The sequence below is a fragment of the Myxine glutinosa genome, chromosome 9 (genome assembly GCF_964187855.1).
Source record: "Myxine glutinosa chromosome 9, kmMyxGlut1.1, whole genome shotgun sequence".
Taxonomy (NCBI): domain Eukaryota; kingdom Metazoa; phylum Chordata; class Myxini; order Myxiniformes; family Myxinidae; genus Myxine; species Myxine glutinosa.
The window spans coordinates 25,247,142-25,272,084 of record NC_136269.1 but is presented as its reverse complement, the minus strand read 5'-3'; the positions used below and the strand labels follow the sequence as shown (position 1 = coordinate 25,272,084).

At 47.4% G+C, this 24,943-nt stretch overlaps 1 protein-coding gene across 2 annotated transcripts; it reads right to left on the bottom strand.

The window, feature by feature from the left end:
• Positions 1–2,764: 2,764 nt before the first annotated feature.
• On the bottom strand, positions 2,765–24,006 carry C1D (C1D nuclear receptor corepressor). 2 transcript variants are annotated; one of them, XM_068129431.2, is made up of 5 exons: positions 23,636–24,006; positions 8,851–8,917; positions 5,588–5,643; positions 5,378–5,501; positions 2,765–4,280 (listed from the first exon to the last, which is right to left on the bottom strand). In XM_068129431.2, the coding sequence occupies exons 1-5, from the start codon at positions 23,783–23,785 to the stop codon at positions 4,252–4,254; spliced, it is 426 nt and encodes a 141-aa protein (XP_067985532.1). In that variant the 5' UTR covers positions 23,786–24,006; the 3' UTR covers positions 2,765–4,251. The 2 variants fall into 2 exon arrangements, with proteins under 2 accessions (XP_067985532.1, XP_078640328.1); XM_078784202.1 differs by having other exon boundaries at positions 23,579–23,824.
• Between the last annotated feature and the right edge of the window lie 937 nt (positions 24,007–24,943).

Sequence of the window (24,943 nt, the reverse complement as noted above, 5' to 3'; positions counted from 1 at the left end):
TACAGTCGGTGCCTCATGGCTCTTCCAATTTGTTACGCGCCTTTGTTTAGCAGTGTTCGCTGCCTTAGCGCTCGCTCAAGCCGCCATAAGCCACGAGGTAAGGCCCGAGAAAGGAGGCGGAGCGCCAAGAAGAAGGTGTGGCCATGTCATCCAGCCGTCAAAGGCGGAGCCGGTAAGCCCTCACCAGCCAACCAGGGCTGAAGTAACATCACCGACAGGCGTGGCTTTTTGGCTCGCGGAGTGATCGCTGGGCGAGTTATATAAGCACGAACGCAAAGCCCTTTCAGAGGACTCTCACGAAGCACTCGAGTGGAAGGTTGGCATAACAAAGGACTGCGTGGGGGACATGCCAGCGAGCACATTTACTGAGAGAAGACGGCGGCAGCGTGCATTACAAGAGGACTTGTTGGAGGCGCGCTCATTAAAGAGGACTGATGGGAGAGAGCGCATTGAGAAGCACCTTTATAAAGAGATTTACGGCGCGCTTATTAAGAGGACTTTGGAGAGGGGGCGTTTGGCACGAGTGTGCATCTATTACGTACGCCGTAGGACACCAGCCCCCCCCTCCCCCCCCTCCCCGCTATACAACTGTCCGGTCGCGTTCAACTATACGCGGAGCTGCCTGCCGGGTTTCGCCCACTGGATCGGAGCCTGGACCCCATCGCCGGACCTTCCACCCTACCCTCAACAATCCCCGTGTGAGTGTGTATGTTTGTCCTGGGTAATAAGTTAAGACTGCCCTGTGCTCTGCTTCTTCTTCTTCCTATCTTGTACATTTTCGTTTCCTCTTCTCCTTCTTGAAAATAATTAATAAACCCATCTTTGTTCTTCCTATACTCTGGTTTCCTCTCCATCTGATCGCATCCGTCCTTTCTATCATTGGGTAAACGTGGCACGATTGAAACCGCTAGAATCGGGTTTAGTCACTTTGTTAATAGCTCGGATCGCAGATTGCTGTCCGCTCGGCATTTTCCGTCATATCCGTGGTTCGAGCGGGAGTTATTCCCTCGTTTCCGGCCGGCGTTAGTACTTAGGTAGTAGTGAACCCCTAGGCCTAACAAACCCTACCTAACGCCGCGCCGGGAAGGACGTTATAACCCCCAGAACTCGGGTCGGCCAGATAAAAAGACAAGGGGATTAACCCCCTCTTGATAAGGGGAGAGCCGACGTCCGAGATCCGTAACAATATCTTGAGCTTTACCCACCAGAACACTTTGCACTAACATGGTCCAGGACTCCTCAGGCAATTTTAGCATTCGAGCCACTTTCTCAAAGTGTAAAAAAAAAAAAACTTTGCTACCTCCTTTTCATTGAAGAGTGGAACCAGCCTCACATGTCTACCAACATCCCAGGTGTTCTGACTAGTTGTCGAACTAGCCGGCATGGATGGTACCTCTCCCCGTTCTCTCATTATCTCCAGCTCTTTGCATTTAATTTCATTCTGAAGCTCCATGTCACGTTCCCTTAACTCCCTTTCGGCTTTTCTCTCCTCTGCTTTGCCCTTTTCTCTTCTCTCTTCGAGTTCTCTTTCCTGTTCTGCTCTTTTTTCCTCGAGTTCTCTTTCAACTCTCCTTTCCTCTGTTCTTCTCTCGTCGAGTTCTCGTTCCTGTTTTATTCTTCTTTCCTCGTGTTCCCTTTCCTGTGCTGCTCTTCTTTCCTCGAGTTCCCTTGCAGCTCTCCTTTCCTCTGCTTTTAACCTTTCCTGGTTCTGCAATTGTATCTCCATTTTCCAGAGCTCCACATTTTCTTGTTCCTTGGGTAACCAATCCAAGGCTACCTCTTTCCATGTTCCTTGTCCCACCAGAGATTCTATCACCAATCTCTTTTCTTTTTTTTAAATATAAAGTCAAGGCTCATGCAGGAGCTAGAACATAGAGCAGATCAGGAAGTAACAGTAGAAAGAGAGAGGGGGGCACCAACAGCAGAGTAATGGGACAAAATAGGAGGGAGACTTGCGGGGTGGACAAGATGGAAACGGAAACAAACTCAGAAAGGAAAGACTGGAAATTTGGAAAGAGGTATGCTTCAGGAGGGTTATTGGGGGTCCAAAAGATCATGGCTCTGGATGGGGGATGATCTGAGATTTTTGAGATGGCAATGAGCCATTATGGGCCTGTTTATATGCTCTAATAAAGTTCTCCAAAAAAATTCAAGTGCATCAATTAAATATTTTGTAAACCAAAATAATCTCTGCATCTCTGCTTTCTTCATATTAGCTCGGACCTTCAAGCTAAAATGTCTGGCCAATATCAAGAGTTCCGATTTTTTTAATGCTTGGAACTGTGCCTCACTAGGGGACGCCGCAAGCTCTCCTGCGTCAAACACCATGGTGACTATCCGTTAACACCTGTTAACCTTCACACAAAAATTTTCCAATTTTTTGAAAAATTTGGGAATGTTGGGAAAATTCCAAATTTGGGAATTCTGGGAATGTTAGGGAATTCTTTCCCGGACGAAATTTAGGGAATTTAATCCACAGTACGAGAATTAGGGAATTTAATCCCTAAGCAAAGCCGAGCCCCCAATTTCTCCACAGTACGAGCCCCCAATTTCAATCTGGGTCAATCCCGAACGGATGTTATTAGGGAATTTTATCCCGGACGAAGACCCAATTTCGAGCCCACGAGTCAATTGGACGAGCCCCCAATTTCTGTTACGTGTTCCTCCCCGACCCCTGGTCACGATGTACCTCCAAGCCCCGAGAGGAGCCACGGCAGAAAAAAATGTGTTACTCCATGTCAAAATCAATAGTGAAACCACACCAATGATTATAAACGAACAAATATTGTATTAAAAATCACACAGGACTAGCACATCCGTAACACTAGCACATAGAGTGTTCAGCCCCATCGTTAAATAAATCAGACTGCCTTTAGCTTTATTCTTGGAGGTTTTCAATACTATCTATTTGAATGCTTGATTTTAATCTCAACTCTTCTTTTTATAATCTCAGTAATTGTCTTTCATTATATTGTTTTTGGCTTGAAATCGTACCTTATGACAACCTTACCACCTTATGACACCGCACCATGTACCTTATGAGATCCACATCAACAATCTCCAAAATGGAACTAAAAGCATTTCCACGGAATGTCGTGATTTATCGGGCATTCCATAACTCTAGACCCAAGTTCAAACTTGTATAAATAGTCAAAAGGACAAGTTAGTAAAGAGTTTGTGGGTTAGCCATAGTGCGTGGGCTCTTTGCATCTATTTTGGCTCATTTCTGCAAGAAACCAAGTGAAGTTCATAAATAAAACAAAAACAAGAAACAACTAGAACGGCACTCAGTAGAACGCATACCTCCACCAGGCTGAACAGTTTATGTTTTGTATCCCAGCGATAGGCCGGATCTGGATTCGGACCTGAACCAAAATCGAATCGACTAGTTCTTGTCACCTAACCAACTCATCCCCCAAATTTAGTCATAACTCGTCCACAACTTTTTAAAATATGTTATAAATCGCTTTTCACCCAATCTCTGAATGGCGAAGAATCACTTAAAAGAAAAAAATAATTCTCCTATCTGAATCCATATTCAGATCTTCACCAAAATTGAATCGATTCGGTCCTGTTACATATGCAACCCCTCCACCAAGTTTCTTCCAAATCCTTCCACAACTTTTTGAAATATCTTGTTCACAGACAAACAGACATACAAAGAGACAGACAAACAGACAGACAGGGGTGAAAACATAACATCCATCCACCTTCAATGGCGGAGGTAACTATAAACACATTTGTAAAATGAAAGACTTAGAGGACATGGTTGGAGGTTTTCCAACCTTCATTCCTTCAAGGTTGGAGGTTGGAAGTTCTTCAGGTAGAGTTTAATTGAACTCTCAAATGTAGGAACACACACTTCATGCAATTTAACATTCCTACAATTCCGATATGGTAAAAGATAGAAAAAAAAAAAAAACTGGCAGGTGATTGTACAAGCAAAAGTTTTCAAAGGATGTCAGGGTTAGGGAAGAAGGAAAAGAAACGGAGGACATAGAAGAAAGAGGAGGGTGTGGGAGTTGGTGAGAAAAGGAAGGTAAAAGGGGGGTGGGTGAGGAGTTAGTGGAAGCTTGGGGAAAATCCAAGGAAAAGTGAATAAGTCATCTTCACGACGCATTTTATTACAACTGAAAACGATAAAAATGCTGCCTTTTATATGTACGAATCGTTCATAATGTATAAACTTTTACAAAACGTATTTCTGAGCATATTTAACATTTACAACACTTGCAACACTTGCAAACACAATTACTTTCTTCGTTTGGCAGCAGGAGGACCTGCAAGAAAAAAAGAAAAACAGATTAAGATAGAACGGCAATCGGCAGAGCACATACCAGGCTGAACAGTTTATGTTTTGTATCCCATGGATAGGCCGGATCTGGATTTAGACTTGAACCAAAATCTAATCACTGATTCTGGTCACCTAATCAACTCATTCACCAAGTTTTGTCATAAGTAGTCCACAACTTTTTGAGATATCCTGCTATATATCAATTTTAGCCATATCACTCAATGGTGAAGCATCACTTAAAAATTCAAATTCTCATATCCGAATCCATATTCAGATCTTCACCAAAATCGAATCGAATCGTCCTTGTCAGACACCCAAGCGGTCCACCAAGTTTCGTCCAGATCCGTCCACAACATTTTGAGATATCCTGCTATGTATCGCTTTTGTCCCTATCTCCCAATGGTGAAGAATCACCGAAAAAAATTCTCGTAGCCGGATCCGAATCCAGATCTTCACAAAAATCTAATCATTTCGTCCTTATCACATACACAACCTCTCGGCCAAATTTTGTCCAAAACCATCAATAACTTTTGAGACATCGTGTTCACAGACAGACACACACAGACAAGGGTGAAAACATAACCTCCGCCCACCTTCTGTGGTGGAGGTAAACAACTTTCGACCAGCATTGTAGAGTTTAAAGCCTTAACTATTACCCATCAAGAATGAAGAACTAGACTTGTTGTTGAAGTCAGTGTCAATCTGTGTCGGCAGACAGGTAGAACAACAGATGAAATCGACAGGACGTTGGTTGAGGTATGCTGCACTACACGAAGAGTTAACGCGATACAAAGGAATGCTGATGAAAGGTTAACGCCCGAAACGTTGGCTTCGCCTTGCTTCCCATGGCAGTCAGAATACCTCAATAAACATCCTGCTGATCTCATCAACTTATCTAAACACAGACAAATAATTAACTCTTATAATAATCACTTTTGCAAGTTAGCTTCAAACTCATATAATTTTATGATGAATGCACAGTGATTGAATGATTTGTAACAGAAACTTTTCTTTCTACCTATTCAACCACACAATTTAAGTTAGCCTCACAACTACATCTTTCAGCAGGACTGTTGTAGTTACCTTCGTGTTTGGGTTGCCAGAGCGCATGCCTTATGAATCTGGACGCAACCTTTGGATCTAGTTTTGCCGCCTTGCTCTTCTCCTCACATACCTTCACTTTGTTCATGTAAGTACGTACACGATCCTGGGGGAATGAATCAAACGCTTGTCAAAGATGAATCAACACTGTATCCTCAATGGGTAGTCCACAAATGAACAGAGAATACTCACCAACTCTTGCTTGATGGGGTGTTCTTTTGGGTCCACCCCTTGAGTTACGAGATACACTGCAAGAGGAAAAGTGCGCAGCAAGATGGAGTATTTTTTTTTTTAAATTGTTTTTTTTAACTTGGTTAGGCAGATGCAGCAGATAACATTGTGTTTACTATGAAGCATCAACTTGTTCATGTTCATATTTAATGCCCATTACAATTTGTTTGATAACATTTAAGAGCCAACCACAAAGTAAGGATTTGTGCCATTAGCAGCTAGACCAGACCTGGCAGATTGCTTCATCCATGGAAGTTATTGGTGAAACACCTGAGCTTTTACTCACATTGCAAATTTAAAATGGTAATTTTCTTGAAACTACGAGTGCAGTTTGAAAAGTAATGCCTCCTATTCTTTTTCTCCAAACCAGGTAAAGATATTCGAATGAAACGAAGACAGATATAAAGATCAATTTTTATACAACTGTGGTGCGTATTTATTTCTCAACATAATCAACACTGCGATCCACACATTTCTTCCAACGTTCAAGTAGTTTTGTGATGCTGTCACGATATAACTGTGTCCTGCTGACTTAACCAGTGCTTCACAACGGCCTTAACAACATCGTTGGAAGAAAAATGGTCTCCACAAAGATATTCCTCAAGTTTGGCAAAGAGATGAAAATCTGACGTTGCCAATCCAAGGGTGAATGGTGGGTGCTGTGAGGCGGTGAAACCGAGGTGACCAATTGCTTCAGCCGTTCGTGCACTCGTGTAACGCGGCGATGCTTTGCCATGCTGGAGAACCATCCACCTGTCAGCATGAACCCCCAGAATTCATGCCTTCAGTTTCGTTACAGTTTCAATGTAGCGCTGAGAATTAATGGATCAATTCCAAATGCAATGAACAAGAACAAGAAAAAGAACAAGAACAGCGGTGTCCCTCAGAGTTCTGTCCTGTCTCCTACACTCTTCCTTCTTTTTATCAATGAACTTCTTTGTTCTACAAATAACAAAATGCACTCGTATGCTGATGACTCGACATTACATCCCTCCATGTTTTTCCCATCTGCCCCATCTTCCCTCACTCGATCTACATCTCGTTTGATCACAGCAAACTCTTTAATTTCGGATTTGGACAAGATTTCCCAGTGGGGCAAATGTAATCAGGTTAAGTCGAATGCTTCGAAAACTCAATTTCTTCCCATCTCTCTCTAAAACTCCCCTCAACTCTGCAATCTCCTTTGAAAGCTCCACAATTACACCATGTGATGCAATAAACCTACTAGGTATTACCCCAACATCAAATTTATCCTGGAATCCACACATTACACAAATAGCTAAGTTTGCCTCGAAGAAACTGGGAGTCCTGTTCAGATGTCTAAGATTCTTCTACTCTCAACAGTTGCTTCAACTATATAAAGGATTGATTTGGCCTTGTGTAGAGTACTGCTCTCACATCTGGGGAGGTTCTAGCTCCACATACTTACTGGACATAATTAAATCCAAAGCAATTCGACTCATGAACTCTCCAAATCTGCCCTCAAAACTCGACCTACTCTAATTACGCCACAAAGTTGGCTCTCTTTCTCTTTTCTACAGATATTACTTTGGTTTCTGCTCCCAATAACTTGTTGCTTGTGTACTTACGCTATTAGTGAAACCACGGAATACGCGACATGCCACTACATCTCATGATTATTGTGTGGCCATTGGCCAATCGCAACTCAAGGGTGGGCCGTTATGATGTTTGTTTCTTCCCCTCCACTGCCAAACTCTGGAACTCTTTACCTTCTCATGTCTTTCCAAACACTTATGATCTTCCCCTTGTCAAAAAGCAGATTTTTTTTACTTCTTCAAAAACTCTGACTATTCTCTCTTTCTTCACTTTTCTATCAATGCAGCTCTTTTATTTAAGGCCTGGCCTCGATAAAGACTATATAGTCCGTGACTGGCACCTTCAACATAAAAAATATAAATAAATAAATAAAACGGACTATCCATTTCACGTTCCCGGCAGATGCTTGCATCTTGAATTTTTTGGGTGCTGGTGATCCGTTGTGTTTGCACTCCATTGGCCATCTTACTCAGGATCATAATGGTGCACCCAACTCTCACCTCCAGTCACAACTCTCATCTGATCTCATCTAATCTCCAGTTGTTGGTAAGCCATATCTGCTCCCGTTATTGGTCTTGAATTTAGGACAAAAGGTTCAATGTCTTGAACAAAGGGTTTTGTCTCACCTCACCACAAAACATTTCTCCACATGCCTAGAATATCATCAAGATGGTTTTTTGCAAACACCATACAAGCTTTTAGATTAATCTTTTTCAGTAATGGCTTCTTGTTAATGTTGCAGGTCGGTTTGTCAAGAGCAGGGACTGGTCGCCTTCACGTTCATAGCGCAACCACAGCTCTGCACACACTTCCATCTGCTTCTCCTTCATTACATCAGTCGGCATTCGAGGAACCCACCGTGCACAAATCCTCCTGCATCAGACGGTGGTCACAAGAGCCTGCACTCGCTCATGTGAAATGCTAAGCTGAGGAGTGAGAGCCTGCTGAGATATGCACCAGTTCCCTTTAATAATCTGATTCACGCTTTGTTGGTGAGCCGTATCTATTCCCGGTATTGGTCTCCCGCAACACTGTTTGTCTTGCAGGTCGGTTCGTCCAGTGATACTGTCTTCAGTACACCTAGCCCATCTACGTACAATAATCACATCAATGCAATCTTCGTCATACACAACTTTCATTCGCCGATGAATGTCGACAGGAGGCACATTCTCTGCTGTTAGAAACTCAATAACTGGATTCTGCTTTAACCACACTGACAGCGTCATGCTGCCCTCCGCCATCTTGACCAACGTAGCACTGAGACATCTTAGTGTCAGAATCACGAAACTTCGCACCCAGTGGTGGGAAGAATTGCTGTGCAGATTGCGTTTTGTTACATTCCAATATCTTTACCTATGTTGGAGGAAAATAAAATGATGCATTTCTTTTCAACACACCCTCGTAGTTTGGTTTCTAGAAGTAGAGTCCAAATCTTTAAAGGTAGTCCCTTCAGCCAGCTTTGATCTCAACCTCTGACATGTCGATCCATTATCCCCATCTTTACACCACTGTAACCAATTTTCAGTTTCGTCAAACATTTTCCGACCTTAAGAAATATAATTTTGCTGAAAGCCAGTTAATCTTTATTTATTTGCCAATTCCTCCCAATTTTTTCTTTTTAACATACCCACAGTTGCAGACTCAGCAAATTAACAGCTGACACTTACTCCAAAAGAGCGAGTTGATGGCGAACGCTGACACCATCTGCAACTTTGCTTGTTCAAGAGGTTCCAACTACAGAGACAGAAGACAACAACTGTATTAAAATTTACCCTGCACAACCTTAGTATCATATAATACATGTTCCAACAACAACAACATGCATTTTAAGGCCATTTTCCCTGCTAGAGCGGGGGTTAGCCTTGCGGTCCCCATGACGATCTTCTCCATCTTGCCCTATTTTCTGCATCTCTCCTTGTTAACCCCCTTGCCCGCATTTCTTCTTCCACCATCTTTGGCCAGGTCTTTCTCGGTCTTCCCCGTCCTCCACTTCCTTCTACATTCATTTCCATCACTCTTCTCAACCAGTCACTTTCATCCTTCCTCAACACATGACCAAACCATCTCAACCTGTTCCTCTTCACAACATCAATCACAGGCTCTATTCCCATCATTTTTCGCAATTCATCATTTGTCTTCCTCTCTCTCTCAACGATACTCCGCACATCCATCGAACCATTCGCATTTCCACCCTTTCCAACCTTCGTTGCTGCTCTACGTTCATTACCCATGTCTCGCTCCCATAAATCATAACACTTCTCACACATGCAGCATACACCTTTCCCTTCAGCTTCAACGACACTCCCCTCCTCATCAGCACGCCACTCAGTTCCCGAAACTTCTTCCGTGCACATCTCACTCTAGCAACCGTTGCCGAGTCTGATCCACCTTCTCCATTCAGCATGTGTCCGAGGTAGCAAAATGTTTTCACACCTTCCAGCTTCACGCCGTCTCCAAGATCCAACTCAACATTTCTTCCATCTGCAGGTCCCTCTGTGCACACCTTACATTTGAATGTAGCTGCCACACTGTTTAATGACCCTCTCAGACCACTACATTTTTGATGAACCCACTCAGCGCACATTGTGCATTGAATGGAGTTCACTCCGACACCCTTCCAGCACACAGCACAGGGCCACTTCCCAGTTCTTTCCACCTCACCACATGCTTTACCACTTGCCATCACCTTCGTCTTTCCGATATTCACCTTCAGACCTTTTGTCTCCATACATTCCCCTCCACTTGTTCATCTTTTCCTTCAGTCCATCCATACTTTCCGCAATCAACACCAGATCATCTGCATACAACAACTCCCACGGTAAACCCTCCTTTACGTTCTGAGCTAGCACCTCCATCAAAGCTACAAATAGTAGTGGACTTGGTACCGACCCCTGATGCACTCCCACCTTCACCTCAAACTCACCACTGTTCCCATCCTTCGTCCTTACAGCTGTGCGCGCTCTTTTGTACATTGCCATCACTACTCTAATCAACCATTCCTCCACTCCGAACTTCCTCATTGCCCATGTCAATACTTTGCGTGGAACCCGATCGAATGCTTTCTCCAGATCAACAAACCCAAGAAACAACTTCTTCCTCTTCTCCATGTACTTCTCCTGCAACTGCCTCACAATGAAAAGCGCGTCTGTCGTTCCTCTTCCTGGCATAAATCCAAACTGCATTTCGTCGATCTTCACTTTCTTCCTTATCCTCCTCTCCAACACCCTTTCCAATACCTTCATTCCATGCTCCAATAACTTTATCGCTCGGTACGAGCCACACTCTAGAGCAGGGGTCGGCAACCTTAGGCTGGCACGCGGCAGCGTAGTCATTGGCACACTGGCGAAAGCAGTGCCCTCTCCGCTGCATGCCAAATCACCTCTTGAACAGCCATTGGCTGTTGCGCGTGTTGCACTATAACAGTATTCCGGTGTGATTGTGCAGGGTGATGAGGTAGATGGATCAGAGCAGAGTCACCATTCCAATTCCAAATTCTATTACTGGAATAATAATTAATCAAAGATGCACAACATGAGATGTTCTTTATTGGAAAGCAAGGCCGGCCTGGCGCATTCAAACACAATATTTGCAGCAACCGGATGTGCTGTAAGAACAGTGGTGTTGTTCACAGCAGATGGTCCGAGGCTGCATCTCCACTCATTATTATTATTCGGACTGGTTTCTTCGTTTTAATATTATTAATCATCATTATTCTGAATTGTATAAAAATCGCAGATATAAAACAGGAGATGCAGGATTGGTGCCTTCCGATATGCCGTTCGCGGCAACCTGAGGTGCTGCTGTAAGAGCGGCTGTGCTGTTAACATCCGGTGGTCAGCGGTTGCATCTCCACTCTTTGTTATCATTCAGGCTGCCTTCTGCGTTTTAATATTGATCTCGTCATTATTTTGAGTTTTATTTATGGGGTGGTAGTAAGGAAAATGGGGATAGTAGTTTTTCTCGTAACACACGGCCTGTCTTATTAGTCCCCTACCGGTATACACCGTAGGGGACTATAGGTTTGCACTCCGTCCCTCCGTCTGTCAGTCTGTCAGTCTGTCGATCCGTCAGTCCGTCATGCAAAGAACAGCTTTCCGGACTTTTTGTTCTTCTAAACTCTTAATGCTAATGATTTCAAACTTGGTACATGGTTTCGTCATGACAAGTTACAGATCAAGTTCGAACTTCACGACGTTTCGATCATTTTTGACAAAGTTATGGCACTTTGAACTTTGGGAATTTCCCCAACAGTTTTCCAGACTATAATTTGGAGTGCGGTGAGTCATAATACTGTCTTCTATGACAGTGCTACCAAATGCCGGTAGGGGACATGTATTGCAGCGCAATACTCAGAATGCTTGTTTAGTTTGATTGATGGTATGGCCTCCCGCTCACATTTCCCACAGGAATTGCAGTGAAGCGGTTCAGGTTCGGTGGATGTTCGGTAAATGTTTCTTTAAAATGTTGTTGCTATGCATGTAGCCGATATGGATGGAATAAAATTCCATGTCTTGGAAATATTTTTTTGATGTGGTGTCAAAATTAAACTTAATGTTAAACTTAATGTTGATATGGCACACTAATTAACAAGAACATTTCAAACTGTCACTTCATGTCAAAAAGGTTGCCGACCCCTGCTCTAGAGGGTCACCTTTCCCCTTGTATAGAGTGACGAGGGTACTCAGTTCCCAATCCACTGGAATGCGGCCTTCTTTCACCGCCAGATTACAGATCTCTGTCATTCTCTTCACACCCCAACTTCCTGCTGCCTTCAACATATCTCCCACAACTCCCGTCGGCCCTCCCGCTTTTCTACTCTTCATTGCTTTTATCGCTTCCTCAACTTCCTTCTCAGTTATCTTCTCTGCCGGTCCTAAAACTGGGTTACTCTCTATGTTGCCATCCCATTCATTCTCTGTATTCAACAGCATTTCCATATATATTTTCCACCTTCCTTTAATTCCATCTGGGTCCACAACAATTTGTCCCACTTCATCCTTCAAGCAACTCACCGCCATCACATCACACCTCTTTCGCTATCTGCTTTGCAATCCTGAATACTGCTCTCTGACCCTCTTCCGAATCCAAGCATTCTCCGAACATTTTCCTCCATGCCTCCTGCGCCTTTGCTACCTCTTTCTTTGCCTTATAGCCTTCTTGGCTGCCTTATAACTTTCATGCTCTGCTGTTTCTGCTCCCGTACCCTTCGCCTTCTGCCATTCCTTGAACTTCTTCCTCTTCTCGTCAATCCTCTTTCCAACTTCATCATCCCACCACCATGTTTCCGAGTGCCTCGGTGGTCCTTTTGTCCATCCACATACCTCACCAACGGCTCCCAACGGACTATCTTTCATTGACATCCAACCACGTTCAAGCTGAACCACATCATCCTCTACCCTACTCAGCCTCTCTTTTAATGCCTCCCTTACTGTCACCTCTTTCAACCTCCACACCTTCATTCTCGGTTGGTACTTCACCCGCCGAGCTCTCCTCGCACCTTTCACCCTGTCACAGACAACCAAGTGGTGCTGTGAAACAGCCTCCTCCCCGGGGATCACCTTTGTGTCCCGGAGGTGCCCCCTATCTCGCCTACGCACCACCAGGTAGTCAACGGTTGTCGTCGACCCACCTGACGTGTATGTAACAAGCTTATTATCCTCTTTCTGGAACTGAGTATTACAAATCAACAAATCAGCTCCATCAGCAAACTCCAAAATCCTTTCACCTTCTCCATTTCTCACACCATATCCGTAACCCCCATGAACTCCCTCAAAACCATCCATACTCCTTCCCACATGTCCATTTAGGTCTCCTCCTACCACAACAACTTCCTCATCTTTCACGTTTTCCAACAGCTTCTCTATCGCACACCAGAACTTGTCCTTCTCTTCATCGCTCCGACCAACCTGCGGAGCATATCCTGAGATGACGTTCACCAAGAGCTTTCCAATCATCATTTTCACCATCATCAACCTATCACTCACTCTCGTCACACTCACCACACTGTCAACAAACTCCTCAGAAAACAGGGCACCAACACCATTCACGCCCTCCGGGCACCCTTGCCACACAAACTTGTATTTCTGTCCCTGCCTACCCTTCGCCATTCTCACACCACTTCCCTTCCATCTCGTCTCTTGCACACAACATATGTCCACTCTTCTTCTGACCAATACTTCCACCACTTCTCCTGATCTCCCTGTCATTGTACCTACATTCCATGTCCCAAACCTCAGAAACCGATCTCCACTTCGGGCTGTACCCTGCCCATATGTAGTTGTAATTGTAAATTACAATGTAATATAATACATGTTCCGTTATGAGCAAATTCAAAGCAGGAGGCAATAAGGCCCATCAATCCTGTGCTATGGTGTTGCCCTGGTGTTGGGCTAGCGGCTAGGGTGCCGGCTTAGGATCCTCGGATCCTGGGTTCGAATCCCGGTCGATCGCTGAATTAACGCCAGGGGGGTTGACTCAGCCTGTCATCCTTCCGAGGTCGGCTAATTGAGTACCAGTTCACTGGTAATTCCCTGTTTGTCGTTAAAGGCGGCAAAAAGGGTTGGCGTCAGGAAGGGCATCCGGCCGTAAAACATTACTTCAAAAAGGGGACCAAAAAACAACAACAACCACAGTTCCCGAAAAAGGCCAACCCCCGCTTGCGGGGGAAAATGGCCTCTAAAGTTTTTTTTTGTTTTTTTTAAATCCTGTGCTATGGTAGCCAGGATATGGTTTTTCCTCTATTCCCTATCCTTTTAAAATCGAGCGAGGAAGCAGCATGCACCATTTTTTATATCTTTGGTATGACATGATCGGGGTTCGAACCACCGACCTCCCACACTCAGAGCATACGCTTCAACCATTATGCCACAGAGTTTGGTAAAATATGAGTTCCCTTACAAGGAATTTTGATGCAAGAAGAGGCCATCATCATGCCCATGAAAACCTGCACAACGGTTGCCAACCTATCGTTGTTTATCCGTGCTCTAAGCAGTACGTACCATTCTTAGAAAGCATTGGTACGACTCGGCCGGGGTTTGAACCACCGACCTCCCAGGTTAAGAGAGGACACGAACCATTACACCACCACATTCATTAAAACTAGAACGGCACTCAGCAGAGAGCAAACCTCCACCTGGTTGGTCATATCACTCAATGGTGAAGAATCACTTTAAAAATTCTACTAGCTGGATCCGGATCTTCACCAAAATTGAAGATTCTTTCTTGTCACACACACAACCTATCCAACAAGGTTTCGTCCAAATCCATCCATAACTTTTTGAGATAGCCCACTTTGTATCGTTTTTGGCCCCATCTCCCAAAGGTGAAGAATCACATTTAAAAAAAAATTCTCATATCCGAATCCATATTCAGATCTTCACCAAAATCGAATCGAATCGTCCTGGGCTGACACCCAACCAGTCCACCCAGTTTCGTCCAAATCCGTGTATAACTTTTTGAGATATCCTGCTATGTATCGTTGTTGGCCCTTTCTCCCAATGGTGAAGAATCACTTAAAATATTGTAGTAGCTGGATCCGAATCCGGATCTTCACCAAAATCTAATCATTTCGTCGGTCACATATTCTACATCTCTGCCAAATTTAGTCCGCATCCATCCACAACGTTTTGAAATATTTTGTTCACAAACGGACAGACAGCCAAAAAGATAGACAGACAGGGGTGAAAACATAACCTCCATCCACCTTTGGTGGCAAAGTTCAACAGAAAGCCTGTGGTGTGTTAAAATAAAAATACCTGTGGTGTGTTCCGTTCACAAGCTTTCCTACCCACAATCTGCTTGCCAAGCGCAGCAAGCGATCATGGATAAATGGTGAAATAAATAAAAAAACCACTGTGGTGTGTTCCGTTCACAAGCGGCTTGCTATCGCTTTCCTACTCACAATCTGCTTGCCAAGCGCAGCAAGCGATCATGGATAAATCATGGATAAATGGTGTAATAAATAAAAAAAACCACTGTGGTGTGTTCCGTTCACAAGCGGCTTGCTATCGCTTTCCTACTCACAATCTGCTTGCCAAGCGCAGCAAGCGATCATGGATAAATCATGGATAAATGGTGTAATAAATAAAAAAACCACTGTGGTGTGTTCCGTTCACAAGCGGCTTGCTATCGCTTTCCTACTCACAATCTGCTTGCCAAGCGCAGCAAGCTATCATGGATAAATCATGGATAAATGGTGTAATAAATTAAAAAAACACTGTGGTGTGTTCCGTTCACAAGCGGCTTGCTATCGCTTTCCTACTCACAATCTGCTTGCCAAGCGCAGCAAGCGATCATGGATGAATCATGGATAAATGGTGTAATAAATAAAAAAACACCTGCGGTGTGTTCCGTTCACAAGTGGCTTGCTGTCGCTTTCATACCCACAATCTGCTTGCCAAGCGCAGCAAGCGATCATGGATAAATGGTGTAATAAATAAAAAACACCTGTGGTGTGTTCCGTTCACAAGCGGCTTGCTATCGCTTTCATACCCACAATCTGCTTGCCAAGCGCAGCAAGCGATCATGGATAAATGGTGAAATAAATAAAAAAACCACTGTGGTGTGTTCCGTTCACAAGCGGCTTGCTATCGCTTTCCTACTCACAATCTGCTTGCCAAGCGCAGCAAGCGATCATGGATAAATCATGGATAAATGGTGTAATAAATAAAAAAAACCACTGTGGTGTGTTCCGTTCACAAGCGGCTTGCTATCGCTTTCCTACTCACAATCTGCTTGCCAAGTGCAGCAAGCGATCATGGATAAATCATGGATAAATGGTGTAATAAATAAAAAACCACTGTGGTGTGTTCCGTTCACAAGCGGCTTGCTATCGCTTTCCTACTCACAATCTGCTTGCCAAGCGCAGCAAGCGATCATGGATAAATCATGGATAAATGGTGTAATAAATAAAAAACCACTGTGGTGTGCTCCGTTCACAAGCGGCTTGCTATCGCTTTCCTACTCACAATCTGCTTGCCAAGCGCAGCAAGCTATCATGGATAAATCATGGATAAATGGTGTAATAAATTTAAAAAACACTGTGGTGTGTTCCGTTCACAAGCGGCTTGCTATCGCTTTCCTACTCACAATCTGCTTGCCAAGCGCAGCAAGCGATCATGGATGAATCATGGATAAATGGTGTAATAAATAAAAAAACACCTGCGGTGTGTTCCGTTCACAAGTGGCTTGCTGTCGCTTTCATACCCACAATCTGCTTGCCAAGCGCAGCAAGCGATCATGGATAAATGGTGTAATAAATAAAAAACACCTGTGGTGTGTTCCGTTCACAAGCGGCTTGCTATCGCTTTCATACCCACAATCTGCTTGCCAAGCGCAGCAAGCGATCATGGATAAATGGTGTAATAAATAAAAAACACCTGTGGTGTGTTCCGTTCACAAGCGGCTGGCTGTCGCTTTCCTACCCACAATCTGCTTGCCAAGCGCAGCAAGCGATCATGGATAAATGGTGAAATAAATAAAAAAACCACTGTGGTGTTCCGTTCACAAGCGGCTTGCTATCGCTTTCATACCCACAATCTGCTTGCCAAGCGCAGCAAGCGATCATGGATAAATGGTGTAATAAATAAATAAAAACATCTGTGGTGTGTTCCGTTCACAAGCGGCTTGCTATCGCTTTCCGACCCACAATGTGCTTGCCAAGCGCAGCAAGCGATCATGGATAAATCATGGATAAATGGTGTAATAAATAAAAAACACCTGTGGTGTGTTCCGTTCACAAGCGGCTTGCTATCGCTTTCCTACCCACAATCTGCTTGCCAAGTGCAGCAAGCGATCATGGATAAATGGTGTAATAAATAAATAAAAACACCTGTGGTGTGTTCCGTTCACAAGCGGCTTGCTATCGCTTTCCGACCCACAATGTGCTTGCCAAGCGCAGCAAGCGATCATGGATAAATCATGGATAAATGGTGTAATAAATAAAAAACACCTGCGGTGTGTTCCGTTCACAAGCGGCTTGCTATCGCTTTCCTACCCACAATCTGCTTGCCAAGCGCAGCAAGCGATCATGGATCAAGGGAATATTATGCAAGCGGTAAGCAAGCTGCTTGTGAATGGAACGCGCCCACCTAAGTTAGCAAAGATGCCGGCGTAGTTGGATTGATCAAAACAATTTCTTCAATTTTGCTACCACAGAGGATATTGTCACATTGAAACATGCAGTTCATACTTTATTATTTCTACTTTTCATGGTAATTATTTAACATTTATTTACAAACATGCAAAAACCCTCCACCCCTTTCCCCAAAGTGCACAATGGAATAGTCAGGTTCACGATGTTAACAAATATAATTTCGTTCAAAATTTTGGGAGATTAGCAAACCTATACATTTTTGGAATCATCAGAGCATGAAGAATCCGAAAATCAATGTTGGCATTTGCACAGACACCTGCATGGCCGCCATTTTGGATTTTCAAAATGGCCACCATAAAATATATATTTTGCGCTATCTCGGCTTCTAGTCAACCTAGAAACTTAATTAAACATGCTAATCCTATGTTTTCTGGGTCAAGGAATCCAATAAAGGCCTCAAAATAGTGCTCAGGATTATAGAAAAGCAACAAACAAAGGTAACTGAAAACCATTGTCTTTATATTTGTGATATAACTGTATTACATAATACATGATATTGCAAGTCCTTTGAAGTTATAGGTATGGGTTTATAAAGCAAGAAAGCAGCCTTGTTAGTATCAGATTGAACTATAAGTCCTATACACAGGATCGACTAGGTCTATACCGTTCAGGAATTATGCTTTTACAGATGTTCATCACTGTCCTGAGTGTCATTTTCGGCATCATTTCATCCATCATGAGTTATGCCCTGAAAGTACAGAACAACATTCAGCATATATTATACACCTCCACCAAGATAAGTGTTAGTTCAGTTAGAAAGATAAACAGAACTGCTGCCAAGATACATATTTCCTGAAAATGAATCACGTATTCGAATAATTAGGAGTCTAGCTATACTACAAGTGGATTCCTCGTCTCTGAAACATGGAATAGGCATATTCAATGAAAAGTTTATAGGTCGGAAGATGTGAGCGGAATATTTTTTGTATTGAAGGAGCTCGGGCTCCCACGTCGATCGGAAGAATGGACGCGACAAAAAGCTGGAATTCGTCCGAGTTGCTTTATTCAAACAAAACACAGGTACTCTGAAAAGCCCGTTTATCGGGCAGCAATATATATACACACATTATCCCGGAGCGTTTGCCCAGGAAAAGCGAGAGGGGGCGTGGCCGAGCGTCCTGGCTGCGGCCTGGCAAGTTGAGCGCGGGCCTGCCCGGGCGTCCTGGACGAGCCCGGCATGGTGATCGCTCCGCGTCCTCGATAGGTGCAAGGCGATTGTGAAAACCCAGCGGTAGCCGCTACACACGTCCCCCCCAGAATCGACTTGCACCGGCAGGGTCAATTTGAGGGGGGTCCTGATGACCCGGCCGAAGCGACCCCTGGCGGGTCGTGGGGGGGGGGGGGGGGGGGGCGGTGTGGTGGTGGGTGGTCGAGTGGGGGGCACCGTGGACGGGGGGCGGCCTTGCCGCGGCGGAAGGGCCACCCGTGGTGGTTGGTCGACGTCCACGTGCGCCGGCTTGAGGCGGTCCACCGCAATCCGGTCCGACCTGCCGCCGATGTCGATGACGAATGACTTGTCGTCCCGTCGCAGGACCCGGAAGGGCCCGTCGTACGGCTGCCGGAGTGGCCCCCGATGTGCGTCGTGACGCACAAAAACATACTCTGCTGTGCGAAGTGCTGGGGGGACGTAGGACTGGGGGTCACCGTGGTGGGATGCTGGCACGGGGGCAAACCGTCGGGCGGCCTCCTGGAGGTCCGAGCGCTGGTGAGCTGTGGACCAGGGACTGGTAGCGTCGGGCACGAATTCGCCCGGGAGGCGTAGCGCCTGGCCGTAGACAAGCTCGGCGGTGGATGCCTGGAGGTCCTCCTTGGGGGCCGTGCGGAGGCCCAAAAGGACCCACGGCAGCCGGTCGGCCCAACCGCCGTCTTGAAGGCCGGCCATGAGCGCAGCCTTCATGGAGCGGTGGAATCGCTCGCACAACCCGTTTGCTTGGGGGTGGTAGGCCGTAGTACGGTGGAGCTTGACCCCCAGGTTGCGGGTGACCGCACCCCACAGCTCGGAGGTGAACTGTGGTCCGCGGTCTGACGAGATGTCCGCCGGTGCGCCGAAGCGGGCGACCCAGGTGGCGATGAAAGCCTGCGGGATGTCGGCGTTGGTGGTGGAGACGAGGGGAACGGCCTCCGGCCACCTGGTGGTCCTGTCCACCATGGTGAGCAGGTGTGTGAACCCCCGTGATGGGGGGAGGGGGCCCACCAGATCCACGTTGACGTGGTCGAAACGTCGTTCGGGCACGGTGAAAGGTGCCAGCGGGGCCTGGGTGTGTCGGTGGACCTTGGCCCGTTGGCAGGCTGTGCAGGTGCTGGTCCACTCGCGGACGTCCCGACGAAGGCCGTGCCAGACGAATCACGCCGACACCAGCTTCTGGGAAGCGTTCCGGCCCGGGTGGGAAAGGCCGTGGAGGGAGGCGAAGATGCGGCGTTGCCAGGTGACGGGCACGATGGGGCGAGGCTGGCCTTGGGAGACGTCGCAGAGCAGGACAGTGTCCGCGAAGGGGATGTCGGCCAGGCGGAGGCCCGTGTCCGCCGCATGGAGGGCTTGCACCGTGGTGTCGGTGGTTTGGTCTGCCGCCATAAGCGCGAAGTCCACGCCCAGGTGGACCGCGTTCGCGCTGGCCCGGGAAAGACAGTCGGCCACGACCTTGTTTTTGCCGGCAACGTGCCGGATGTCCGTGGTAAACTCCGACACGGCGGAGAGGTGGCGCTGTTGGCGGGCCGACCACGGCTCCGTGACCTTGGCCATTGCGTAAACCAACGGCTTGTGGTCGACGAACGCCGTGAAAGGTCGGCCCTCCAGGAGGTGGCGGAAATGGCGGACGGCCAGGTGTAGACCAAGGAGCTCACGGTCAAACGTGCTGTATTTGAGCTCGTTCGGCCGGAGCTGCCGGCTGAAAAAAGCGAGTGGCTGCCAAACCCCGTTCACCCATTGCTCATGTACGGCGCCCACCGCGTAGTCGGAGGCATCCGTGGTGAGGGCGATGGGAGCGTTGAGCACCGGGTGAGCGAGCAGTGTTGTGTCGGCGAGGGCCCGCTTTGAGCTTTGGAAGGCCGCGTCCATTGCTGCGGACCAGGCGATGTCGTGCTTGGCCGGCTTGCCCCGGAGGGCTTCGTAGAGGGGCCGCATGAGTTGAGCAGCGCGGGGCACGAAGCGGTGATAAAAATTCACCATTCCCAGGAATTCCTGCAGGGCCTTTATGGTGCGGGGACGCGGGAACGTGGTGATGGCCTCGACCTTGGTTGGCAGCAGCACGGCCCCGTTCTTGGTGATGTGGTGGCCCAAAAAATCAACGGCCGTCGTGCCGAAGTGGCATTTGGCTGGGTTGACGATGAGGCCGTGCGCGCTGAGGCGCCCGAACAGTGTTCGGAGGTGGAGGAGGTGGAGGAGGTGCTCGGCCCGGGACATGCTGGCGACGAGGATGTCATCCAGGTAAACGAAAAGGAACGGCAGGTCACGCAGCACGCCGTCCATCAAGCGCTGGAACGCCTGAGCCGCGTTCTTGAGACCAAACGGCATTCGTAAGAATTCGAATAAGCCGAACGGCGTGATGACTGCCGTTTTAGGGACGTCGGCTGCCCTGACAGGTACCTGGTGATATCCCCGTATGAGATCAATTTTTGAAAAAATGACCCGTCCCGCCAGACGGGCGGAGAAGTCTTGGATGTGAGGGATCGGATACCTGTCGGGGGTGGTAGCGTCGTTAAGGCGGCGGTAGTCGCCACATGGGCGCCAGCCGCCCCCTGGCTTTGGGACGATGTGTAGTGGCGAAGCCCATGCGCTATCGGAGCGCCGCACGATGCCGAGGTGTTCTAAAGCGTCGAACTCGGCTTTGGCCACGGCGAGCTTGGCTGGGTCGAGGCGGCGGGCTCTGGCGTAGACCGGCGGGCCCATGGTTGGTATGTGGTGCTCGATCCCATGTCGTACTGCGACGGCCGAAAACGTCGGCCGCGTGAGGGCCGGGAACTCCGTGAGCAGGCGAGCAAACTCGTTCGCCGCCGGGAGGGCGCATGCCAGCTCGGTCGGCGCGGAGCTGCTCAATGTGCATACCAGGGAGCTGAAGGTTTCGGCGTTGATTAAACGACGCCGTTGGACGTCCACCAGCAGTCCGTGTGCGCAGAGGAAGTCGGCGCCTAGCAGAGCCATGGGCACGACGTTTGCGGTTACAAACGTCCAAGGAAAGCGTTGGCCGCCGAAGCAGAGGGTGACGTTGCGCGGGCCGAAGGTGCGGATGGCCGATCCGTTGGCCGCAACCAAGGAGGGGCCGCAAACCGCGGACTGCCTGTCCTGGTCAGAGGCGGGTATGACGCTCAGTTGGGCGCCGGTGTCGCACAGGAAGCGCCGTCCGGACGCTTTATCCGTGATGAACAGTAAGTTGCCCGTGTGGCCGGCGCTCATGGCTGGTAATGAACGCCGGCCCGGCCGTTTCCCGGCCTGCCGAAGGTGCACGGGGGTCGGCATGTCCGGGCCTTCTGTCCGAACCTGGCATGATAGTAACACCACGCTTGGTCAGGTGGAGGCCCCGGTCGTCGTGCTGGAGGTGGTCGGCTCGGTGTAGCGGCCGCCAATTGCGTCGGCAGTTTGGTCGGCGACCGTGCCGGGTGCTCGGGCGCCATGGGTGTTGCGTCGGACGGCGGTGGGCCCCAGGTCGCTGCTGCGATGCGCTGGCCTGCGGCGGAGATCTTGTCGGCTTCCCTGGCAAGGGCACGGGGATCCGTGATCGTCGTGCTTGCCAGGGCGAGGCGTACCGGGCTAGGCAGCTGACGGAGGAACAGCTCCCGGAACAGGAATGCCGGAGAGTGCTCGCCGAGCAGCGAAAGCATGTAGTCCATTCGCTCGGAAGGGCGCATGTCGCCGAGCTCGGGCAGGTCGAGCAGGCGCCGTGCGCGTTCCACCGATGGGAGGGCGAAAGCGTCGAGGAGGAGCTTTTTAATCGCGCCGTATTTGTCAGCGGCTGGCGGGCTCTCGAGGAGGCTCAGGGCGCGGTGGCTGAACCGAGCGCTGCTACCACATGGTGGAAGCGGGTGTCGTCGGCCGTGATGCCTCGCAGGGCGAACAGGGAGTCCGCCTGTGCGAACCAAACCGCCGCGTGAGCCTCCCAGAAGGTAGGCAGTTTAAGGGCCACTGCCGTGTCCATGTCGGTAGGTCACCAATGAAGGAGCTCGGGCTCCCAAGTCGATCGGAAGAATGGACGCGACAAAAAGCTGGAATTCGTCCGAGTTGCTTTATTCAAACAAAACACTCAGGTACTCTGAAAAGCCCGTTTATCGGGCAGCAATATATATACACACACATTATCCCGGAGCGTTTGCCCAGGAAAGGCGAGAGGGGGCGTGGCCGAGCGTCCTGGCTGCGGCCTGGCAAGTTGAGGGCGAGCCTGCCCGGGCATGCCCGGGCATCCCCACCGAGGCCTGGCAAGTTGAGCGCGGGCCTGCCCGGGCGTCCTGGACGAGCCCGGCATGGTGATCGCTCCGCATCCTTGATAGGTGCAAGGCGATTGTGAAAACCCAGCGGTAACCGCTACAGTATCACTAACATCTGGAAAGTCCTAAAAGTGAAGCAAGTGTTGGGATTAGAAGTCTAATGATCCCACCAATGGTTTTCTTGACCCAGAAAACATAGGATTAGCATATTTATATAAGATTCTAGGTTGACTAGAAGCCGAGATAGCGCAAATTATGTATTTTATGGCGGCTATTTTGAAAATCCAAAATGGCGGCCATGCAGGTGTCTAGGCAAATGCCAACATTAATTTTTGGATTCCTCATGCTCTGAATATTCCAAAAATGTATAGTTTTGCTAATCTCCAAAAAAAATTGAACGAAAAAAACATAGTGAACCTGACTAGAAGGTCCATAGCATTAGCATAGATAAGCTTGGCAGGGGCTCCCCCTTCTAACTCTCCATTTATTGTACTCTTTATATAGCACTCTCTGTAACCGCTGCTAACACAATCAATTCCTTCACGGAAGTTGGTGTCAAAAGAGGTTCAAGTAAAACTGAAAACGACGACCAAGACAGCATGTGCTCGAGTACCACGACAGCACTATTTTCATGGCGACCGCCATGTCGTTAAGCGGTGCCGAGCGATCCGTTCCGTTGGAATGCTTGCTTAAGCCGCTTGTTAACGGAACGCATCCCAGGACTCGGACACAGCACCAGCGTGAACAGGTACAGAAGCATGACCAGGGTATTTTTTTTTTGAGGAATGGGGTGTGAGAGATGAATAAGCAATAATAATAACCTGTACGTGTACATCGCATTTCCCAATCAAACCGGTCTTGTACATGATATTTGTATAACTCACTTTCTGTTGAACTTCGTCTTGACTCGCAGCCAGAAGCGGCTCCAGCGCCTCGTCAACAGCCTTGAGAGACTTCTCGAAGGCTATCATTTGCCCCTTTATCTCAGAAGGATAAGCACCATCGACTTCACCACGACCAGCTTCACCGGCCATGTCGGCTACGCGACCTCACCCGGATCCAAAAGACGATAACACGATCAAGTTAACGCAAGATGAACAATGAAAAAGAAGAAACTCTGTAAATTGAATCTCCATCGATTGCTGAGGTAAGTGTACACAGTTCTTCGCTATAAATGATTCCGAAAAATAATAAGCGAAAGCACTGCTGCGAACGATTACACCTCTAACGTGATCTTCTTCTTCTTTATATATTTAATGGCGTTTTCAGAGCCCCGAGGCTCTACATACGCCACGCATATAAATAAACACTTCGGCTGAAGGAAACAAGTACAGTACGAGGGAATTCATATTGTTTGCCCCGTTTATTTTATAACTTTTAAACCGATTTGTAGAGTCGAGGGTGCTTTTGTCTAAATCGGCAGAGTGCATCCGGTACGCCTGACCAGATGATCCACATTTCTGGGGCCGAATGCAAAATGCGCGATCTGGGTTTCCACAGAGGATTAACTGGTCCTGGTCAGATGGTCTCTACGGGAGAGTCGACGAAACGAGACATAGGATTCGAACAAAGAGTGCACCCCATAGCACCATCTCTCGTTGGTGGAGGTCTCCCACTGAAATTGCCATTTTCTCATTTCTGTTGATGTTATTCATAATTAAATTGGAGAGTTCTGACTGGCCTGGAGGGATTGGGGTTTCGAAATCTGACTTTAGTGCCCGTTTGGCTGCATGTCATTATCATCAACAAGACAAGATAAGTTGTAGGATAAATTTAAAAACACTTGAAAGAATGGTGTATACTGTATACTGTATATTGTTTTTAACCTCTTTGGTCTATTAATCACACATATGGTATTCAGCAATTACCAATACAGTACTAATGCATATATTTTGAAGGTTTTAGCCATGAGGAACCATCATCGTCATCATCATCATTGTTGGTATGTAAAGGAAGCTGACATCATCAATGTGAAGGAAGCTGGCGTCATCAATGTTGTGTTTGTTTTGCTCGGTAATGTAGACTGGAACAATTCGGTGTATTCAGTTGCCCCCAGGTTAAAACAGCAACCAGGATCTTTTGTCCTCTGTTTAGAAAATCCAACCTCCGCCACCCGATGTTGCACCACCATTTTGTGGTGGGCGGCACAAGTAGCTCAGAACTTTGGCTCTGAGTGAAACCAATAATGCAAC